Source organism: Metopolophium dirhodum, chromosome 1, assembly GCF_019925205.1.
Source record: "Metopolophium dirhodum isolate CAU chromosome 1, ASM1992520v1, whole genome shotgun sequence".
Lineage (NCBI taxonomy): Eukaryota > Metazoa > Arthropoda > Insecta > Hemiptera > Aphididae > Metopolophium > Metopolophium dirhodum.
In genome coordinates this window covers 143270341-143292548 of record NC_083560.1, presented here as the reverse complement: position 1 = coordinate 143292548, position 22208 = coordinate 143270341, and the positions used below count along the sequence as shown (strand labels likewise).

Sequence of the window (22208 nt, the reverse complement as noted above, 5' to 3'; positions counted from 1 at the left end):
ATTCTTCTCTATTCTCCGCTACTTCCTTCCAGTCCCTGTGATCATATTCCGCTCCGCCAGCACTTAGGAAATCTTTTTTTATTCCATCTTTCCAGTGTAGCCTTGGTCTACCCAGTGGTCTTTTTCTCTTTGGGTTTTCTTGGAGTACCCTTTGAACCATTAAATCTTGCTTCCTAACTGCGTGTCCTGCCCATTCCAACTTACTCCGTTTGATCTCGTTCATAATATTTGGTCTATTGAAAAGCTCCGTCAGTTCTTGATTATGTCTTTTTCTCCATCCTTGAAGCTCTTGATCATATATAGGTCCATATATTTTACGAAGTACCTTCCTCTCAAAAACTGCTAATCTTTCCTCCTCAGTCTTTCGTAACGTCCAACATTGTGAACCATACATGACTATTGGTCGTATGATTGTCAAATACAGCTGAGTTTTAACCTCTTTTGACATGACTTTCGACCTTAGTAGTTTGCCTAGTGCATAGAAGCATTTATTTCCCATTTTTATTCTTTGTTGAATTTCAATTTGACATTCATTCTTCTGCGTTACAATCGTGCCCAGGTATTTAAAATCTTCTACTCCTTTGAACTCGTACTGGCCAACTGTTATGGTTTCGGTTTCCTGAAGGTTATCTAGTTCCCTACTAACTTTCATGTACTGCGTTTTTTCTATGTTGAGATGTAGCCCTACCTTCTTTGCCGATTCTATTAACCTGCCGCATAAACCTACCACTTTATGTTCGTCTTCTCCTAGCAAGACTATATCGTCTACATAGGCGAGCAGACTGAAGCAAGTTCTATCCATTCTTACTCCTTCATCTCTTCCAATATTTATTTCTCGGACCACCTTCTCTAATACTAAATTAAAGAGTACTGGCGACAAGGCAATATATTTATATATATAACTAAATATTAATTATCTACTACAATACTTCTATATAAATAAAAAGTGCATTATATTCTACATTTTCTACTGACACCTATTTATGAATCTATTTAAATTTTGAATTTGAATCCATGTAAATTGTAATATTAAAAATGTACATAATATAAAGTTACTACCTAAATATAAACATTGCTTTTACATTTTTATCCACAAATTTAATACTTAAGTACATGTATATGATATACGTATCATATCCCAAATTTGAAATTCATACTACTATTATACTACTAGTATACGTATTTTAAACGTAATTTATATGTTGCTGCCTACACCAAATATACTCGTATATAAACTAAATATACACGTGATATTTACATGTTAATCTACGAAATTTATACTAAAATACACGTATATGATATACGTATCATATCCCAAATTCATACTTCTATTATATACGTGTTTTAAACGTAATTTATACGTTGCTGGCTGTACCAAATATACTCGTATATAACTGATTATAAACATGGTTTTTGCCACTAATATATACGTATTTATACGTATTTAACGTTGAATATACGTTAGAATTTACGTTTATTACACACATAATATACGTTGAATATCTATCTTTTGACCCAAAAATATCCATGATTTCTACCTATCATCAACTAAATATATTCGTTTATTATACGTAACTTAGGTTATTCATATCCGTATATTGTTTAATATATGTATATTTGTTTACTGGGTTACGTTAAGTTATACGATGGAACAAAAAAGGAAAAACACTTTTGCATCTTATTTTGTCAAAAAAAACAATTCATGTGATAAAATTGTAGTTGATGATCATACCAAGGTGAGAATGACTAAATTATACCTACTCAATAATCTATTTTCTAATTGCTTGGATGTGATTATTATTTATTAGATAATAGATTAATGAATGTTTTTTCCAGGAAATTACTAAGTTGATACATGATACTTCTTTAAATAAGGCAAGAATTTAATAACAATTAATGCAATTAATATACTTAGGTAATACAATATTGTAGTATAAGTACATTATCAATTAAATTATTCAAATTGAGACAGTATGTATGAGTATGAGCTTATATGAGTTAGGTATTGTCTACTGGTGTCTGGCTTACAAATGTAACAAATACATTTTTGACTTTATATTTATTATTTGATTTAGAAATTTGTACTTTAATTTGAAAATGTAATTATTGCACATTCATACCTATGTAGTATGTAATAAGTAATAACCTATTTATTTGTATTGTAAATTACATATTTTTAAGATTGACAGCTTAAACACACTTCATTGCTTCAATGATATTGGTTACTTTGTGAACCAAATTTATTTGTCTGATGCTGATAAATATTTAGTAAGCTTGCTTTAAAATTCTCTAAAAAATTAAAACTACTAGGTACTACCCTAGTTGGTAGTCTTTAATAAAAAAAATAATTACACAAATATAAACAGTTACAATTTTATTTTATTATAAAATAAAATTGTAACTGTTTATATAATAATGTTTATATTATAAGCGTCTTATTTTTGTAGATACTTACAAATTTGTGGGTACCACCTTCAAATTATACTTTTCCATTGAGTCAAAAAAAATGAAAAGCGTAAGCTGCGATTTCAATTTAAATGGCTTTTGGAATTTAATTGGTTAGCTTACTCAGAAGCGAAAGGTGGAGCATTTTGCAAGTATTGCACGATTTTTGTAAAAGTTGGTGGAAAAAATAGGCAACCTTTAGGAAATTTTGTGAAAACACCTTTTGATGCATGGAAAAAGGCAAAACAGGTTATTATCTTATTTCATTTATACTTGTCGTAAAAATAAAATATGCATTGCATTTAGGCCTTTCGTGAACATTCAGAAATGATCTACCATACATCCTCTACTCTGGATGCAGATCATTTTTTAAAGGTGTACTCCAAACTTGAACCAACAATAATAAACCGAATGGATTCTAGTAGGTATGTCATATAATTTAATTGATGATAATTGATGATGTATAGATAATTAATTATATTTGTAAATGTCTAAATTAGAGTAGAGCAAATCAAAGAAAATAGAAAACTTCTTATTCCCATAATTGAATGTATTATTTTATGTGGCCGCCAGGAAATTGCCTTACGAGGTCATAGGGATGCTGGCAATATTTTTAGTTAGTAAATTTTATCTAAGATTATTAATAATATTAATAACCCTGTATGTTTCAGTTTGAATATGTTAATTTTATTTTTATTTTTAAATTGTATTACAGCTTATGACACAGCTAATCAGGGAAACTTCAGGTCAATTTTGTTGTATAGAAGTAACGGTGATGAACATTTAACCAGCATACTTCAAACACCTGGTCTTAATAAATATATTACACCACAAATACAAAACGAAATTATTTCATCTTGTGGAAATATAATATTACAAACCATCTTAAAAAAAGTTAATGACTCTCAGTGCTTCTCGGTTTTAGCTGATGAAACCACAGATATATCTGTGACTGAACAGCTTGCTCTGTGTGTTAGGTATATTGATAAAGAAAACAATGTTAATGAAAGCTTTCTTAAGTTCATTCAAGTGCATAGCTTATCTGGAAAAAACTTGGCAGATTCTATTTTGAATGGTAAATTGTATTTGGGATTTGAGTTCATAGTATACCTATTACCTACTTAATGTTCTAATTTACTAAAATGTTACTGTTTTACAATTTTATATATAGGTTTAATAAGTTGTGGAATAGATTGTGATTTTTTGTATGGGCAGGGTTATGACGGAGCAAGTAACATGTCTGGTCAATTTCAGGGTGTACAAGCACATATAAGATCCAAATACCCTAAAGCACTTTATGTGCATTGTGCAGCCCACTCTCTAAATTTAGCAGTTTCAACTGCTAGTAATATTAAGCCAGTTAGAAACTGCTTAGGAATTATTGAAAAATTATATGTATTTTTCAATACTCCGAAACGAAATGCAGTACTTTTGTCAGCTATTGAAAATAGCAATACTGATCAAAAAGTTAAGACACTTAAAAGGTTATGTGCAACGCGCTGGGTACAGAGGTATGATTCTGTTCATGATTTTATTGAACTTTTTGAATTTGTAGTAAACGCTTTAGAGTGTATAACTGAATGGAATGATTCTTCAGCTACAGATGCAACATTACTTTTAAAATCATTTGACTCAGAATTCATTATTTCTGTTAATATTGTTCAGGTAAAAAAAAAAATATTTTATTTATAAGTATTTAAAATGAGACATTATTTTGGTAGTTTAACCTTGGTACCTAACTTTATAATAACATAAGCTTTAAATTAATTTTATTTTTCATAATTTTTTTAGCTTATGTTTTCATTCGGATTACCCTTATGTAAACAATTGCAAAAAATAAATATTGATTTAAAGGAAGCTATCAATTTAGCACAAGACACTGTTGATGAATTTAAGACAATTAGAAATAATTGTGATGATGAATTTAATAACATATTTTCAAAAGCAAAGGTAAATATACAGCGCATTTGTTTAATGTTTATGGTATCTACTATGTGTTTTATTTTATAATCGTTTTTTTATAGAAAATGGCTGATAAGGTAGAGGTAGAGTTAAAATATAAAAGATTGGGGAAAAGACAAACCAATCGAGCTAACCCATTAACTGATCAAACCATAAGTGTAAATGATTATTTTAAAATAACTGTGTTTATTCCATACATTGATTTTTAGTAAGTCAATTAACTGAGCGATTTTTATCACATTCCAAAGTATTTAATGGTAAAAATTCTAAAATATTTTTGAAATTGTAAATTTACTAATAATATTTTTTTATCAGGTTTTGGATGTTTGTTTTCAAGTAATGAGCATTTCACAGAAGATCATCAATTACATTTTACGCAGTTAGTTGAATTTTATTCTCCTCAGGTAGACAAAAATAATTCATAAACAGAGTTAAGACTTTGGTGAACAAAACTCAGGAGAACTAGCTGTATACCTAAAACTGGGATTGATGCACTTACAGAATGCAACAAAGAGATATACCCTAACATTTATTTATTATTAAAAATATTGTGTACATTACCCGTATCTAACCACTACTCCTGAACGTATGTTTTCAGCTCTAAAAAGAGTTAAAACATACCTACGGAATACTATGACTGAAGTAAGTTGCTCTTAAAATTTGATTTATATTTCAAATTAATAATACTGACAATTAATTATTTAAATCATTTTTAGGATAGGTTAAATGGGTTAAGTATGTTGGCGGTCCATAGAGACATTAAAGTTAGTCCTGAAGATGTATTAGATGATATTGCTAAAAGACCAAGAAAATTGGATCTAGTTTTGTAAAATTATTCAAGCTACCTAAAAATATCATAAATACTTAAATTGTATATTGTATAATATATTAATATAGTTATAAAATAAATAATTTTCTAATAAATTGTATTTGTTAATAACTATAATAAAAAAAAAATTTGTTCTGGTGGGGTGATGGGGGGGGGGGGGGGGGTTACTGTATGAGGTGTACAGATAATGCTAAAACCTATTATCCCCCCCCAAACCAAATTCCTAATTACGCCACTGTATAAGACTTATTAGTAGTAAGTTTTTGTAGTCAAGAACCTTATTGAATTTTGACAAAGTTGATGATAAAAAATTATATCAGTTAAGTTAAGTTAATAGTAAATAAACAATATACTAAATAATAAAATGCTTAACTCAGTTAATTAATTAATTTTTTATCACCACCAAGGTGTGAGTTAAAACTGTACTATTGATATGCACATAGCTAATAAAAATTAAATAACATAATATAAGGAATAAAATTATATATTTTATAATATATTATGTATTATATTGTTTTATTAAGTCTTATATGCCATGTACATAATATGCATGGGGGGGGTGTGTGCTGTACCTTCTCGTGGTCCCCCCTGTCTAGTAGTGTTGTTAATACCTGTAAATCTGAATGCCTACGCCCTAAGATATCACAATTATGACAACACGAAGCCAAACAGCACAAACCAGGCGGCCGAACGTCGAAAGACCTCCCGGCCTTATTGGTGAAAATAGCCCTTTTCAGGGCTACCCAACTGACGATCGTGGAACACATGTGGTAAATCGAAAAAAAAAACTCAACAAAAAAATGTACAAAAAATCCAAAAAACACAAAAAAATACATGACAATCAGCCACGCTGTGATACTGCAGGTACTAGAACGGTAGAGAACAATTTCAAGATAGCCCAGATTAACGTGGAAGGCTTGACTCGAGCCAAGGCTGACATTTTGGGAAAAAGATTTGCCGACATGGACGTATTGGTGTTACAAGAGACCCACATACCTGATGGTGAAACGAACCGCCTAAAAATAAATGGTTTCAATCTGGTGCATCACATTGGTCATAATAAACACGGTTTAGCAACATACGTAAGCCAAAACAAATCGTTCCTAGACATTGAACAAGTGACCAGTAACGAACATGCGGCTGGTATCCGCATTGGTAACCTAACCATCTTTAACGTCTATAAACCCCCTCCCAGCAAGTGGGCTGCTGCCGTTTTACCAGTCAGTGAACACCCTGTAATATACATCGGAGATTTTAACTCCCAAAATACTGAGTGGGGATACTCCACCAACAATGAGGAAGGTGAAAGACTTTCGGACTGGGCAGCAATTAACCACCTTAAACTGATCTACGATGCCAAACAAGGAGGCACTTTTAAATCTGGTAGATGGGGCACGACGACGTCGCCGGATCTCTGTTTCGTGTCCGAGGACTCTAAAGGGCTACCCCTAACTGTAAACAGAGAAATCAAAAACTCTTTCCCAAGAAGCCAACACTTGCCAATCACCGTGACCATCGGTCTTATAATCCCAACCATAGACAAACCTTCTATGCCTCGATGGAACCTGCGCAAAGCAGCATGGCTAGAATTTTCAAAATACGTTGATGATAACATCAACCGTATTGACCCCATTCCGGACAACTATGGCAGATTCATCAAATTAATAAAGACAGCTGCGAAGAAATCGATACCTAGAGGCCATAGACATAACTATACCCCCTGCTGGACTAAGGAATGCGAAGATCTACTAAAAGAATATGAAAGGGATGGAAATGAAATAAATGCCGACAAACTCATCGCCCTACTTGACGAGGAGCGAAGGAACAGATGGACACAGGCTATGAATGAGATGGATTTCACCCACTCGAGTAGGAAAAGTTGGTCTCTACTAAGGAAACTGGGGGCAGCTCAAACCTCATGGAAAGCTAGCAAAGTTTCACCAAACTCCATCTCAACCATTCTTCATAAGACCGCTAATATAAAACCCAAAAAACCCGATAAGATGAAGGTGAAAGCCGATTACAAGGAAGAGCTTCAATTATGTGCAGAGAAATCCGAAAACATGAAGGACTTTGGAGTGGAGGAAGTGGAGGCTGCCCTAAGACTCCTAAAAAACGGTAAAGCTGCAGGCGAAGATGGTATACTTCCGGAATTCCTTAAACACATGGGCATTAAAGGGAAATTTTGGCTAACAAGACTTTTTTCAACAGTAAAAAATAACAATACTCTACCAAAACAATGGCGGGAAGCTAAATTAGTTGCAATATTAAAACCTGGTAAGCCTGATGATGACCCAAAAAGCTACAGACCGATCTCACTGTTATCCGTTGTATACAAGTTATTTGAAAGAGTACTCCTAGTAAGAATCCAAACGAAAATCGAAGAACACCTACCAGCAGAACAGGCGGGATTCAGACAGGGAAGAAGCTGCAGTGAACAAGTACTATCACTGACGACGTTTATAGAAAACGGGTTTCAAAAGAAACTAAAAACGGGAGCTGTTTTCCTAGATCTGTCTTGCGCCTACGATACGGTGTGGAAACGTGGTTTACTTTTGAAGTTAGCCAAAATTCTAAGATGTAAAACAGCATTGCGACTAATTGACAATATATTGTCAGACAGAAAATTTAGAGTACACCTAAATGGAAAGGTAAGCAAATACAAATTCTTTCAAAATGGTCTCCCTCAGGGCTCAGTACTCTCCCCCATCCTGTTTAATGCCTACACAGCAGATATCACAAATACCTCGTCACGCAAGTTCATATACGCGGATGACGTGGGGTTAGCAGCTCAAGCTGAATCATTTGAAAAGGTTGAGGATATTTTAAACGAAGACCTAGTAAAAGTACAGAAATACTTCAAATCCTGGTTCCTCACTCTTAACCCCAATAAAACCACATCCATAGCGTTCCACTTGAGCAACAGAGATGCTAACAGAAAACTTAACTTGACAGTTCAAGGAACCAAACTAATGAATGACGATGCTCCAAAATATCTTGGGATCAAACTGGACAGAACGTTAACCTACAACCAACACCTCGAAGATGTAAAAAATAAACTGAAAACAAGGAATAATATTATTAGTAAACTTGCCGGAACAAGCTGGGGCTGCCGAGCAAATGTACTACGCATATCGGCCCTAGCCTTGGTATACAGTGTCGCGGAATATTGCGCCCCCGTTTGGGAGAGAAGTGCACATACAAAAAAGGTTGACACCCAGTTAAATAATACTATGCGAATCATCACAGGCTGTGTCCGGGCTACCAACCTACAGTGGCTTCCAGTCCTTTCGAACGTAGCTCCCCCGGCGATTCGAAGGCATCTCTCAACTGTCAAACTGTCACAGAAAATCAATAAATTAGTGAATCTCCCTGTATATAACGACATAAACAACGCACCATCTAAAAGATTAAGATCAAGAAACCCAATCTGGTCAATAGAAAATAGTTGTGACAGCATGGAGGATATGTGGAAACAACACTGGGAAAAAAGTAATGCAATAAATAGACATCTGATAAGCGACTCAACCCAAAGAGTTCCAGGATTTGACGGCCCGAGAGCCTTGTGGACCAACCTAAACAGGATACGAACGGAGCAGGGTAATTGTAAATACCTTCTACATAAGTGGAAGTTAAAAAACTCTCCCTTATGCGACTGCGGGCAAATACGATCCATCAAACACATTGTGGAGGAATGTCCTCAAACTAAATACAAGGGAGGAATAGAGGGACTTCACAAAGGCGATGACGAAGCAATGGATTGGCTGTCTAAGACCAATGTTCGCCTTTAAATATATTATGAGCTCTTCTTATTATTCTTATCTTTGTTATTGTTAATTTTATTTATTAGTTTATTAGCTTATTGTAAATCTATCTACTCTAGTACTCGTTACTTTGCTAATTTAATGTTTAATGTTTATTTAGTTTTATTTTATGTTTATTTAATTTTGCTTTTCACCAATAAACCTACGCCATATGCAAGAAAAAAAAATAATATGCATATTAAACATAGTATAGTTATAATTAGGGCACGGATGATGTTGCATTTGCAACTTTTTTTCTACTTTTTCAATTAATTGCTAAGTAAGTTTTAAATACGTTTCATGTAAGTACGAATTCAAATCTAAAAGTTTTAAGTGCAATTTTTTGCAATTTTTGGGATTTTTTCAATTGTATTGCAATTTTGTCGAATTTACTCATTTATACAACTATTTTAGCAATATTTTACATTTTTACACATAACGGTCGTATGGATAAGATTATACCATAATATCTGCAGCCATAAAACCCAATTAGTAGTATAGTATACACTACACAGTAATAGTGGTATCTTATCGAAATAAAGATAAAATCAAGTCGATAGGTATTCAATATAATACAAAAATAATTTGTGAAATGTGACTGACTGTATAATCTGTACTTCAGTCACTCCGTGAATTTTGAACGATTGTGTTGTTACAGTGTTAAATATGCCGAAAATTAAACCAACTATTTCTACCGTTGTTAAAAATTACGTGTTAGAATTTGGAGAAGATGTGTTTTCGTGTGGTGAATCTGTACTTTTTTGTAAATTGTGTGAAACAAAAGTAAGTGCTGAACGGAGGTATACAGTTACACACCATATTGAAACTGCAAAGCATAAACGGGCAGTTAATCGAAAAAATAACACCAAAACCTCTACATCCCAACTTCAAGTAACGTCATTTTCCAAAAAATCAACATTTAATAAAGATTTGTGTAAGGCAATGTTATCCGTCAATATTCCATTACATAAAATCAAAACGAAGATTTTCGTTTATTTTTGGAAACATATATGAAAAGAGACATTCCGAATGAATCTACATTGCGTAAAAAATACGTGAACGGAGTGTACTCAGATACGTTAAATAAAATAAGAGACAATATAAAGAGAAACAAAATTTGGGTCTCAATAGATGAGACCACAGATGTTAATGGGAGATATGTGGCTAACGTTGTGTTCTGAACACTCTAAACTGACCAACCAGGAAAAGTGTATTTATTAAATACAGAAGTTCTCGATAAAGCAAATTATTCAACAATTACCAAATTATTCGATGTGCAATGATAATATAATAAATTTATAATGGCATGATTGTAATGTAATATATATATATTTTTTAATTATTTAGAATTTTAGATTATAATTTATAACAGTAAACTTAAAACATTTATAACAAAACGTTGTTATTTTTTAGTGCATTTTTAATATTTTAAGTGCAATTTTTGGTATTTTTTAGTGCAATACTGCAATCAGTTTTACTATTTTTTTAGTACTACAACATCCGTGCCCTAGTTATAATATAAATACAAACAATAATAACACATTTCTTTGCAAGAATTAAGGCCGGGCGCACACTGATAGAGCAAAACTGTTCCGAGCTATAGTCCGGCTGCCGGTAGAACGCTACTCGCTTGCGCATCCAAATGATCGAGCTCCGCGGTTTCATACCCAAATTTATCCTACTCTACCACCTAGTCGCCGCCGTAAATTCCCCCACTCAGTACGCAACGACCGGTGGCTAATTTCACAGCCGCCGCCGCTGAGCAGCAAACGGTGGTTGTATACACCTGCACAAGTAACACACTATGAAAAAAATAATACCCAGTGTCAGGTGTACCTAATCGCAACACGAGTTTTTATTGTCTTTTGCGTATTCGTTAATCACGTATTTGTCGTATGTATCTTTTAATTTTCTCACTTCTTTCATTAAATCATTTTTGCAAATCGGATGGGTAACAATTTCACCTCTGCTCTCAATCCAATCTACGATTTTTTGTTTTTTCCAAGACTTGTTTGGTATTTTACATTTCTTCACCGAGTGACACGAGGCATCATTCATCACAATTATGGCATTTTCTTTTAATAATGGCAGAATACGTACAAACCATTCATAGAATGTATCACCATTCATTTCATCATGGTAGTCTGTAGAATTGGTTTTCGATTCAAAACATAAAAGGCCCCCCGGAATAAAACCATCTGACGACCCGATGTGTAAAACGATTAGACGCTTACCTTTTCCGGAGGGTTCCTTTTGTCCTGTAGTTAGAGAATGCAACACGTGATGATTTGACCGTCGTGTCGAGCCATGTTCTGCTGTGTGTCTCGCCTGCGTTAACCCATGTCTCATCTAAATAGTATATCGGTCTGTTTTGTGCTCTGTAATGCTTTATTTTGGTTAAAAAATTTCGGCGCCAAGTTATTAAATCCTCTTTCGAGAAGTGCGCTATTACGATTTTTTTTCAGGTATTCAAATTGCAAATCTTTTAACACTGCCTGGAATGACGTACGTTTCATATTAGGCAATGTTTCATCCTCATTAATGGCTACCAACATTTTTTTATTTGTTGGTACTTCACGGTTCCTCCAAAAATTGTGAATTTTTTGCATAATTGCGTTTTTATCAAATTCGTCTATTTTTTCAATTATTGTAGGTCTAAATCTTTCCTTGGAAGGCGATTAAACTGTACCTTGACTTTTGTACTCCGACAATGTGGTTTGTATTGTACGTTGTCCAATACCCGACGATTTTGAAATTTCTAATAACATTTGTTTGTAGGTCAATCGGGGGCTGTCTGGATTTTCAGACTGTTTTTCAACGAAATATTTGTACAGATTAATAACAATTTTCCTTTGACCAGTCCCAATATACTAAAGAAAAAATATATATTTAAAAATTAAAAATTTTCAATAAGAAAATAGTAATATAAACACTTACTTTTCCTCGTGGATTTTTTTTAGCTGGAGACACAGTTACATGTTCGTTGTCCATGTTTTATTTTTTAAAAAACGTAAAAAATAAAAATAACGGTTTGCTAAAACACGCGAAAACTGTGTAAAAAACTGTGTGTCCGAAAAAACAAAAATGTTGTGTATCGTGTATGTATTCAATAACGTAAAATATCGGAAACACTATGAAACGCTCTGTAAACAAATACTGTCACCGTTTCCCGGTCGGCGGGGGCGTCGGTGGGCGGCAGCAGATGCGCGACGGTGGCGGTGACAGCGTCGGCGGCCAGCGTTTTGGATGGTTCAGTGGTGGGAATGCGCGAGAACGGAGGAATTTTTGTCATCGCCCAGTAGCGTTCTACCGGCGGCCAGACTATAGTCGAAACATTTTGTTCCAAACGGCTCCGGAAAAATTTCATTCATACTGACAAAACAAAACCGAACAAGACAAAATAATTTCCGATTCGTTTTTTGTTTTATACACCAGTCGTTGAGTTCTGATGAAGATGATGTTGTTATACCGCTTTTGTGGCGATTTTTGTTAAATAGTGAAATAAATGAAAATAATCGTAAACGTAAAATTTGGGTGCACGAAATAAATAAAAACGTACATAAAATAATACAATTTTTAACTTTTTGGCTGAATTGCGTAAAGATGAGTTAAAATTTAAAAATTTCACTCGCATGAGTTCAACTTTTGACTTTATATTAAATGAAATTGGTGAGGTAATACGATCACAAGACACAAATTTTCGTCAAAGTATAGCTCCTGCTGAAAAATTGTTAGTAACCTTGAGGTGAGTTCAAATAATAATACTATAATTATATACTAGAAATATTTATTAATCAAACTTTAGTAAGTAAGTGAAGTAAGTGAAAACCAAATTTGTACAATACAATTTATAATTTTTTTTTATATGGACGAATTAGGTATTTTTAAAGAATCCAATTTTGTAAAATGGATATCCGAGAGAAGTTCATGAATTATTTCAATTCAGACATTGGTTCAGTTCCATGGCAAAATATGTACAATTTATAAGTTTTAATATAATATTTCTTTAAATTTTAAAATTAAACAAATAAAATATTATAAAATTATAATACTATAAATAATTAAATAGCTCAAAAATGTAAATGTATAAGTAGTTTGACTATTGATTTAATTTTGATTTATATTACAGTTTTGAAATATAGAAATACACTACGTACTCATGTAAAAAGTAAAATTATTTTAAATTTAAATGTTTAACTAACCCGATGTTTCCATTTCTGTGCTGATTTCATTCCATAATCTGTCTTGGATGATTCTATTGCTATGCTCTTTATCGGTAAAATCGTAAATAGATTTTCTTAATAAAACAAGATTGATCAATTTCACTGGATCGCATCCCATATTAAAATAATTATGAAATATTTATGAAGTATAGTATTAAGTATAAAATCATAAAAATCTGCGAGTAAATTATACTGATGTACCTACTGATACACTAAACAGTATTATTAAATAAGTTTATTTTTCTGTAATTGAACAAAGTTAACAAAGAAATCGTTGATGATCCTGGTCAAACGTCTAATGATCAATTTCCCGCATCATCTTCAAATATGGTACCAAATACAACTCCAACTACAGCTATTCAAAATACAACTCTATCATCATTTTTCAAAATCCAACTTCATCAACATCTATTCAAAATTCAATAGTTCATATCCGCAAAAGAAAATAAACTAATATTTTAGAATACGTACCAAGAAAAGTGACATTCGACAACAAAAGAAAATTGACGATGTCCTTATCCAAACATCACTAAAGATTTTCAACCATTGAAGATGGTCGAAGACGAAGATTTTAGGCATTTTGTTCATCTGCTAAAACCTTCATATAAAATACCAAACCGCCATACATATATTTAATGGAACATAATTTAACAATATTTTAATAACATGTTACCGTTTCATATTTCCTAAAACATCTTAGAAACATGCTTCTATAATATGGAAGAAACTATTTATTTTCAATAATTGATAGAACATACGTTAACAAGGTGTTCAAAATATGATTTCATAACATATTTCCAAGAACACTTAAAACACATATGACTAAAATGTGCACATGTTCTGAATGCTGTGTGGGGCGTCCTGACCAGGGGCGTGCTCATACGCCAGGGGCGAGGAGTCCGGCCCTGTAGCTGGGGCCGTCCAAGAATTCAGCGACAGTACTCCCTGCTTGTCATAGGAGGTGACTAAAAGGGAACTGGCCAGACGGGGCCAGCATCTGGGACGCGAACACACCGAAACCTTCGGGGACTAGGGTGTTGGAGGTTCTGATTGCGGTCTCAAGAAGAGCGAGTTGATCGCCTCGGTGATGCCTCTGGGAGGCGTGTTAAAGGCTACCGAGCCTCTAACTCGGGGGTCATGACCGCCGCTGGTAAGGCCCCACCGTGAGCCCGTGATGCACGATCCGAATCTCGGTAGGACCACAGCTGAGGCTCTCAGCCGACGAAGCTCGGTCCGACCATCCCACCATTGATGGGCCCTCCTAACGGTGGTGTAAATGGTACTTCGGGACGTGGGGGAGCCCGACAGCGTTGAGCAATTTACGCCGTGCCCTCGTACGTTTCAACCAACCGCAGGAAACAGAACTATGCAAGGAAACAGAAAATCCAAGGACTCAAAGACAAGTTACCCGAGAAAATCTTCACTATAGAAGTGATGAGACCATAGAAAGCGCCAGAAAGTCAATCTGGTCGGATATCGTCAAGAAAAATTCAGCTCCTTAATTCACTGGGCAGAGAGTAATTCAGAAAGGAGACAATAAAATCATACGAATAGTAGCAGGGGATACATGCTCAGCACTTAAATCCATCACGGAGGAAAGATCTGATATTCAACTTCAACCGAGTAAACGTCCGATGATTTTGATCTACGATGTTGATAAAACGCTCTGCCTGGAGGAGATTTCAGCAAATATACCATCACAAAACACGGGTCTGGGAAGCATGTTAGGCGCAACAGCTACAAATGCCATAATACCATAATTTAAAAGAGGACTAAGAGAAAAGGAAACAGTGTGGTTAGGCCTGGCATACATGCCAAACTGCTAACAGCAGGAAGAGTGTACATAGGCATGTCAAATTGCAGAATCTCGGAATATTTCGATTTTCAGAAATGTTTCACTTGTCTAAAGTATGGTCACTCAGAAAAATTCTGCAAGGAAACAACGGAGACGTGTGCCCACTGCGGAGCCAAAGGACACAAAGACACGGCTTGTAATAAAAAAGATGACCCTCCTGTTTGTGCAAACTGTAAGGGGAATCACGTAGCTCACTCCAAATTCTGCAGAGAAAGGAGAAAAGGAGAAAAGGAATTGACAATGTCGTAAGAACCACCTTTAAGAGGTTGGCATATTCCTGGACTAGACACTGTCCCGATTGGAACGATAATGGGAGGGGACTCCGATTCAGGTGCCGCTATCATTGTTTTTAATCCGGATTTGGAACTACTTCTAATCTATAAATTATCAGAAAATAACATAGTCGTCGCCACAGTTAAACAGAAAAACAGATAATTCAAAACTTTCATTTCGGCAAATTTTAAATTTACATAGCTATCTCAGAATTCATTATAAAATTGACTAACATATTGTCAATACTAGAATCTGGAACTATTACAAGAGTCGATTCTAACGCTCATTCAGACATGTGGCATAGCCAAGGAAAAAACAACATGTGACGTACCGAAGGTAGAAAGGTTGAGGAAATGATCAAAGACTTGTTTCTCATAGTACACAATAAACCTAATCAACCAAACATTTACAGCAGGACAGATATGGGTTCATCAAAAATCCAGTTTTTGAATCTTGCATGTACCTACCTATAATATATTATACATATAATACTATTTTATTATAAACATGGTTTCGGGAAATTATGTAATATACTTGTAGAATATTAGGTACTTGAATAATTTCCTTAAGTTGTCCAAACATGTTTCACATTCTATTTATATTTTATTTAAAAAAAAAAAATTTTAATTATATTTCCGTTTACAGTTGATGTCAATTGATGATAATTGCAGCATTGTGAAAAATGTGTCACCTTATAGAAGAAATAAATATACCCACACAGCACAAATATATTTGTTTAATGTTTATTTAACATTTAAAGTTAATTAAGCTCGTTTAATAAATATGAAAAATTGATTTAGTATATACTGTTTTAGGTTGGTAAAACACTGTATAAACATTAGTTGAACAGAAAAAAAATGTTGATATTAATTTTCAAAAAAACCTTTTATGAATATTTACAACCAATGTTGATTAAATGTTAATAATTTATGTATTTATTTAATCTTATAAATATTGAATCGACCTTGATGATAGGTTAATTATTGGCCACAGAGTGTTGGTTATAAATATAGGCCGTATACCTACAGCATAAAAACAAAGAAATAAGTTTTAAATTAATACATTATATTCTTTAATACTGCATTATATTAACCAATATCAAACGTACCTATGTTATTTGTATTAAATTAACTGTATTGGTGTCAGGGGTTAAAGTGGGAAAAAATTCCAGAGGGGACTAATGTCTCCACATGGTTTTAAGCGTTCCATTTATATAATTTTATGTATAATGTCTAATGTATAAAATCCCAATTTGTTCACCAATGAGTTGGTGAAATAAGTATACATAATTTTAGCACTTTCTAAAATGTAGCACTATTTGCATACCTATAAGTATTTACTATATTTCTTTGCATTTTTACTTGTTTTTTAAATCAATACATTTGTTTAAATTATGAATTAAATAAATTATACTTAGTGATAGGTATGTTTTTAAATTATAGTCTGTCACAGTTACGTGTCAATGTATCATAATTCGATTCAATTTCAACGAAATATAAATTGTTACACTGTTCACTGCAGCTGTGGTGTCGTCTTGATTAAGTTTAGGTAATTAATTAATTATTTTTATAGCCCTTCAAGATTCCAATTTTCGGAAACCTATGTATTTTAACGAGTCTTAAACGATGGTTTAAACCATCGAGTTTAAACCACCGAGCCACCAATTTGAAAAAACATCGTACAGTGATGCGGTGCTAGCGGCACTCGTCGCTACGCTCCTCGGCGCCGTCGCTCCGCTCTGCAAATCGAAAACATCCCCCGATTTGCTGTGCAACACCTCCCCAAATGGGTCACAGGGTTGAGAAAATTGCATTTTTATTGCACCGAGCCACTGAGCGGGGTCACTCGCTCACTACACTCGCTCGGACAATTAAAATCGAATCCTCCACGCGGCATTATAGTAGTGTTGCGCGCATGCGTATAAACGTAAAATCGTTAACTTTGGGAGGCTATAACTTCCAAAATAATGGTTTCCGCAAATTTCTTTTTACACCATCGTTTAAGACTCGTTAAAATACATAGGTTTCCGAAAAAAAAATCGAAAAATTCAAGTGGCCGCTAAACTAGAATTATGCCCGTAAAAATATGTAAGCTCTTTATACCTATTGTCTTGAGTTTTTCAAAGGGGGGGGGGGGGGGTCCAAATTTTTTTAACATGGAAAAAGTATACAATCAGTGGTTTGCACCTTAAGGATTTTAAATTCTGTCAATAAAATGTATGGGGTTCCAGACCCCCCCCACCCTAGTTTACACCACTGATGTAGCAACATAATTATATAATATATAAATAAGGTATGTAATTATGTAAGGTGCATATAGTGTTTTCTGCACTTCGCGTCTCTGCGCTATCTTGGCCTCGGACGCACACGTTTCTATCAATAGATATGTATAATATTATTACAGAATAGATTAATCATTGATGATATTATTATAATTTAATATCAGACAAAATACGGAAAACCCCGGCGTCAATATAATTATGTAATAGGTACGTATATACATTATACGCGGCAATACCAACATATTTTCCTCATTGCCCATTGGATGTGCTGAACAATGAACTTATTGATAAAATATTTTATATCCCCGAGTCCGCGAGTAACGACAAACGAGAAACGACCGCTGTCACTGCGTTATGCACTTATGCCAGTAATAGCTGGTATACTGTATACGTTTTTGTTTTGTACGTCTTGTGTTTTTATGACTGTAGTTTGTGTAATTGTAGGCAGGTGACAACCATTTACTTATATTCAAGAAGAACTTTAAGCAGTCTGCACGAGTAACGGTAATTAATGCAATAAGTATTATATATATATAGGTACGCAGTAAGTACCTATACCTATACCTATGCTATTACTTATTTTTAATTAAGAGGACATTCGACAGGTAGGTATTTGTTTTATCCGTCTTACAAGTGCGGATAAGAGAATATTTCAAGCTCAGCAATTGTAAATTGTTTGTACATCTTAAATACTCATAACTCACTTTAAAATTAAAATATAATAAAAAGCCTATGAGATGCCCTAGATAATAATCTAACTTTTAAATTTTATAACAGGTCAATTCACTCTAATTTTTAAACTAATGGAGGTAAACGTGATCTGCTAAGTGTAAAATTTGCTACATGATACGCACTTATAAGACGGAGACAACAAATGCCTGTATAATGTTCTCTTAAGTACATATAAATACACTATATATACTTATAGTATACTATATAATATTATAAATAATAAAATACCTAAGAACATATTGTCTAAACCGAAATGTTAAAAACTGAAAATGTAGTCTATATTGCTAATGCCTAATACATAATAAGCAAAATTGGAGGAAATTATTCTTAAGATGTATATTTACAGTTTTATTTATTTCAAATAATATTTTGAATTTGTTGGTGAAATATCATGCAACATATGTTTTCAGATTCATTTATCCAGAAATATTCTTATGTTGGTTTCAAAGGTAAAAACAAATTTTCTGGACTGAACTGCTGCAAATTACTATTTGGTAAGAATGGCCTACAGATACTTATTTTGTCTGGTATAGTGCATCAATATATATTTATGAAATAATTTTATATGGTTTTTCTCCTACACGGCATGTCAGATAGTACTATTCCAACAAATAAGGATAATAATTTAAAAATCTAATTCATAAATTAATGTTTTTGCTTCCATCAAATTAATAATAATAATGTTACACATTTTTATAAAAAAGTATTTTGTTCATAGAAGCCATACGGAAAAATAAGAAATTTGAGTTATTGCCTGATATGGATATTTCATCAGCCGTTTCAAAGTGGATGGCCCAAGCTGCTAACCGTATTAAAAAAAAAAAAGAAAAAATTAATAACTAACATTATTATTTAATTTTATTTTAATTATTACATATTGAATGTACTTATATTGTAACATCTAACAGTTTCGTACTTATAAGTATAATTATTATGTTTTTTTTTGTTTTATTATGATGGAAATGACTATAGTAAAATTTTTTTTATGGAAATTGGCCATGAATTTTCTTTTTAGTTTTGATTAACCCGGCGTTAGTCGCACTAGTGTATATTGCGTAGTTAGTCGCACCGCGGTCTTTTTGACCGCGTTATAATTTTCAAGTAAATAATTATAAAAAAACGTTGTTTTATAGGTATATGTTGAGTAATTTTATTGAAACAAATCAATTTTCATATAACTTTAATAACCTATGGTTTTATTTATAAAAAAAAAATCAAAACTGAAAGTTATTTCCTTGTACATAAATTAGGTACCTAATTTTAAAAAAGTAATGTACAAATTGTATTTAAATTTATATACTATATACTATGTATGTATGAGTTATTTAAATGAATAAATGAAATAAATAATAATAACATAAATAAATGAAAAATATAATAATTGTATTAATATTCTGAATTATCTGATAAATGTTGTGCATCTTCGCAACATTTCTGGCAATACGTTACGGTATGTTCCTTACAAATATAATTTTCACAGTTTTTACATTGCGTTTTTGTTTTTCTATTTTTTTTTCGATCACAGTAGTAACATCTTCCTTCACGAGTTGGTCCAGCGTTAGGTTGTTCTATGTATTTTTCACGCAAAATTGAAGCAATTTTTCGTTTTACCTCTATTGGTAATGTCTTGATATTTATACGTTGTTGTAAGTAGCCCATTGTAAGTTGCTTACCAAGTGTTTGTAAGAACTCACGTCTATTTATATTACAATTATTGTTCGCTTTGTATATAAGTTGGCTATTAATTCCTGCGATATTCAAAAGACTGTAAAAAATTGTAAGAGGCCAACGACGGCTTATTCTCGCAACTGAATAGTCTTTTAGGTCATCAACTACATCTACACCACCTTTTGTCATGTTATAAAATGTAATAATTTCAGGTTTATTTAAATTGGAATCTATGGCATTATCATGGTGCATCGTAGACAGCAATAACACAATTTTACTTTTTTTGGGCACGTGGGAAACTAGTGTCATGTCTTTAGTAAATCCAAACATATTCGACTGTATAATTTTACCACGTGTATTACAAAAATTTGGAGGTATTTCCCTTTTGTTTTTTCTTATAGTCCCTACCATGGTTATTCTGTGTTTTTTCAGTAATTCAGTAGCTAGTGGTACTGAAGTAAACCAATTATCACATGTGACATTTCTCCCTGTTTTTGAAATTGGTTTTATGAGTCGCAATACAATTTCTTTCCCACTATTTACAACTTTATATGGTCCTTCTTCCTGCTGTCCACAATAAATTTCCATATTTAGGGTATAAAAAGTACGACTATCAACTAACGAGAATATTTTTATACCATATTTCGCTGGTTTATTTGCAATATATTGACGAAACCTACATTTTCCTCTGAACGACTCGAGCATTTCATCAACTGTTACATATTCACCAACTGTATAATATTTTTGACAACGATCAACAAAGCCATCAAAAATGTTTCTTACAGGAGCTAATCTATCGGTTTTTATCCGAGTATTTCTAGAATTGACGTCATCAAATCTCAAACATTGTAATATAAACCGAAATCTTCTTATATTCATAGTCGCGTGGAAATAATCGACACCTAATCCATCAGTCCTCCACAAATCACATAAATGTTGATGGGACGATCGTAAAGAACCAGATAAATATAGTAAACCTATTATTGCTTTCATCTCTATAATATCGGTATCTTTAGCATCTCTAACTCGTGAATAATGTTCTCTTATTTTTTGAATTTTTATGTTTGTAAAATTGACTATTTCTGATATTACCTCATCGGGAAAAAATAACTGCCAAGAATCAATTATAGTTTTTGAATTTTTTGCAACACCTTTGACACCTGGTAAATGAGTTACCAAATTATGTGACCTAGTTCTACTATTTGAAGGCGGCATTTGTGCTTTCCACTTAGTCCCATCCTTTCCTAAATAATTCTGATCACTAGATTCATTTTCATCACACGATAATCCAGACTCATCGGTACATGTATCATGTTCACTTTCCACGACAATATCAGAATCTAAGTCACTGTTACTAAAATCATCATCTGATAATATTTCCTCGTCTAAAGCATCAATTATAAATTGTTGATCCATATTACAATCAATAAAAAATTACAAATATTTTGAGTATGTAAAAAAATATGTAATACGCACTAGAAAATCACATGTATCGTGTGTCACGTCCAACTCATAAAAGAAAAATATAAACCTTATGTCTGTGTATGAACTAAAACTGATACTTTTGATAAGATAAATAAAAACCCGAAAATTATTTCTACCTTCATAACCAGACTGGCAATGTTAGTCGTAATAATAACCTAACCGGCAATGTTAGTTGTAATAATAAAGATAATAACATCATTAGTCGCGATTCGGCCGAAATGACCGCAATTTATGATATCTCACTTTTATCTTAGTTTATTTTATATATATGGAATTAAATGTACTTAGAATATTATTATATTATTTTAAATAACATTATTGAAAGGTATACTGAGTATCAATGGTTGAAATATAAAATATAAATGTTTTATTAAGCATGTAAAAAAAGTGCGGTCATTTTGACCATAGTGCGACTAACGCCGGGTTAATACACCCATATTGAGTATATCATTATCATATCATACTATTATAGTGAAATATAATGGTGTCTAAATAAAATATACAGCATGAAATCATTTTTTTTTTTGTTTTGGGTTACGAATGATGTATAAACAAATCATTGTTTTTTCATAAACTTATTCAAACATATTATTATATAAAATGTATATAATAAAATGTATACATATTATATTATACAAAGCTAGCCGTGTAT

The 22208-nt window shown here is 32.8% G+C and overlaps 3 protein-coding genes across 3 annotated transcripts in view; 1 reads left to right on the top strand and 2 right to left on the bottom strand.

The window, feature by feature from the left end:
* The window catches only part of LOC132935139 (uncharacterized), a 494638-nt gene that overhangs the window by 32232 nt on the left and 440198 nt on the right, over nucleotides 1–22208 (bottom strand). The gene's annotated exons all lie outside the window — the stretch shown is intronic.
* Nucleotides 1647–5237, top strand: LOC132933013 (zinc finger MYM-type protein 1-like). Its single transcript, XM_060999350.1, has 9 exons — nucleotides 1647–1736; nucleotides 2182–2268; nucleotides 2752–2870; nucleotides 2946–3061; nucleotides 3161–3520; nucleotides 3617–4110; nucleotides 4237–4395; nucleotides 4470–4565; nucleotides 5124–5237. Exons 1-9 carry the CDS (start codon nucleotides 1647–1649, stop codon nucleotides 5235–5237), a joined length of 1635 nt encoding a protein of 544 aa, XP_060855333.1.
* Nucleotides 19790–21487, bottom strand: LOC132933010 (uncharacterized). Its single transcript, XM_060999346.1, has one exon. The coding sequence runs from the start codon at nucleotides 21485–21487 to the stop codon at nucleotides 19790–19792; it is 1698 nt and encodes a 565-aa protein (XP_060855329.1).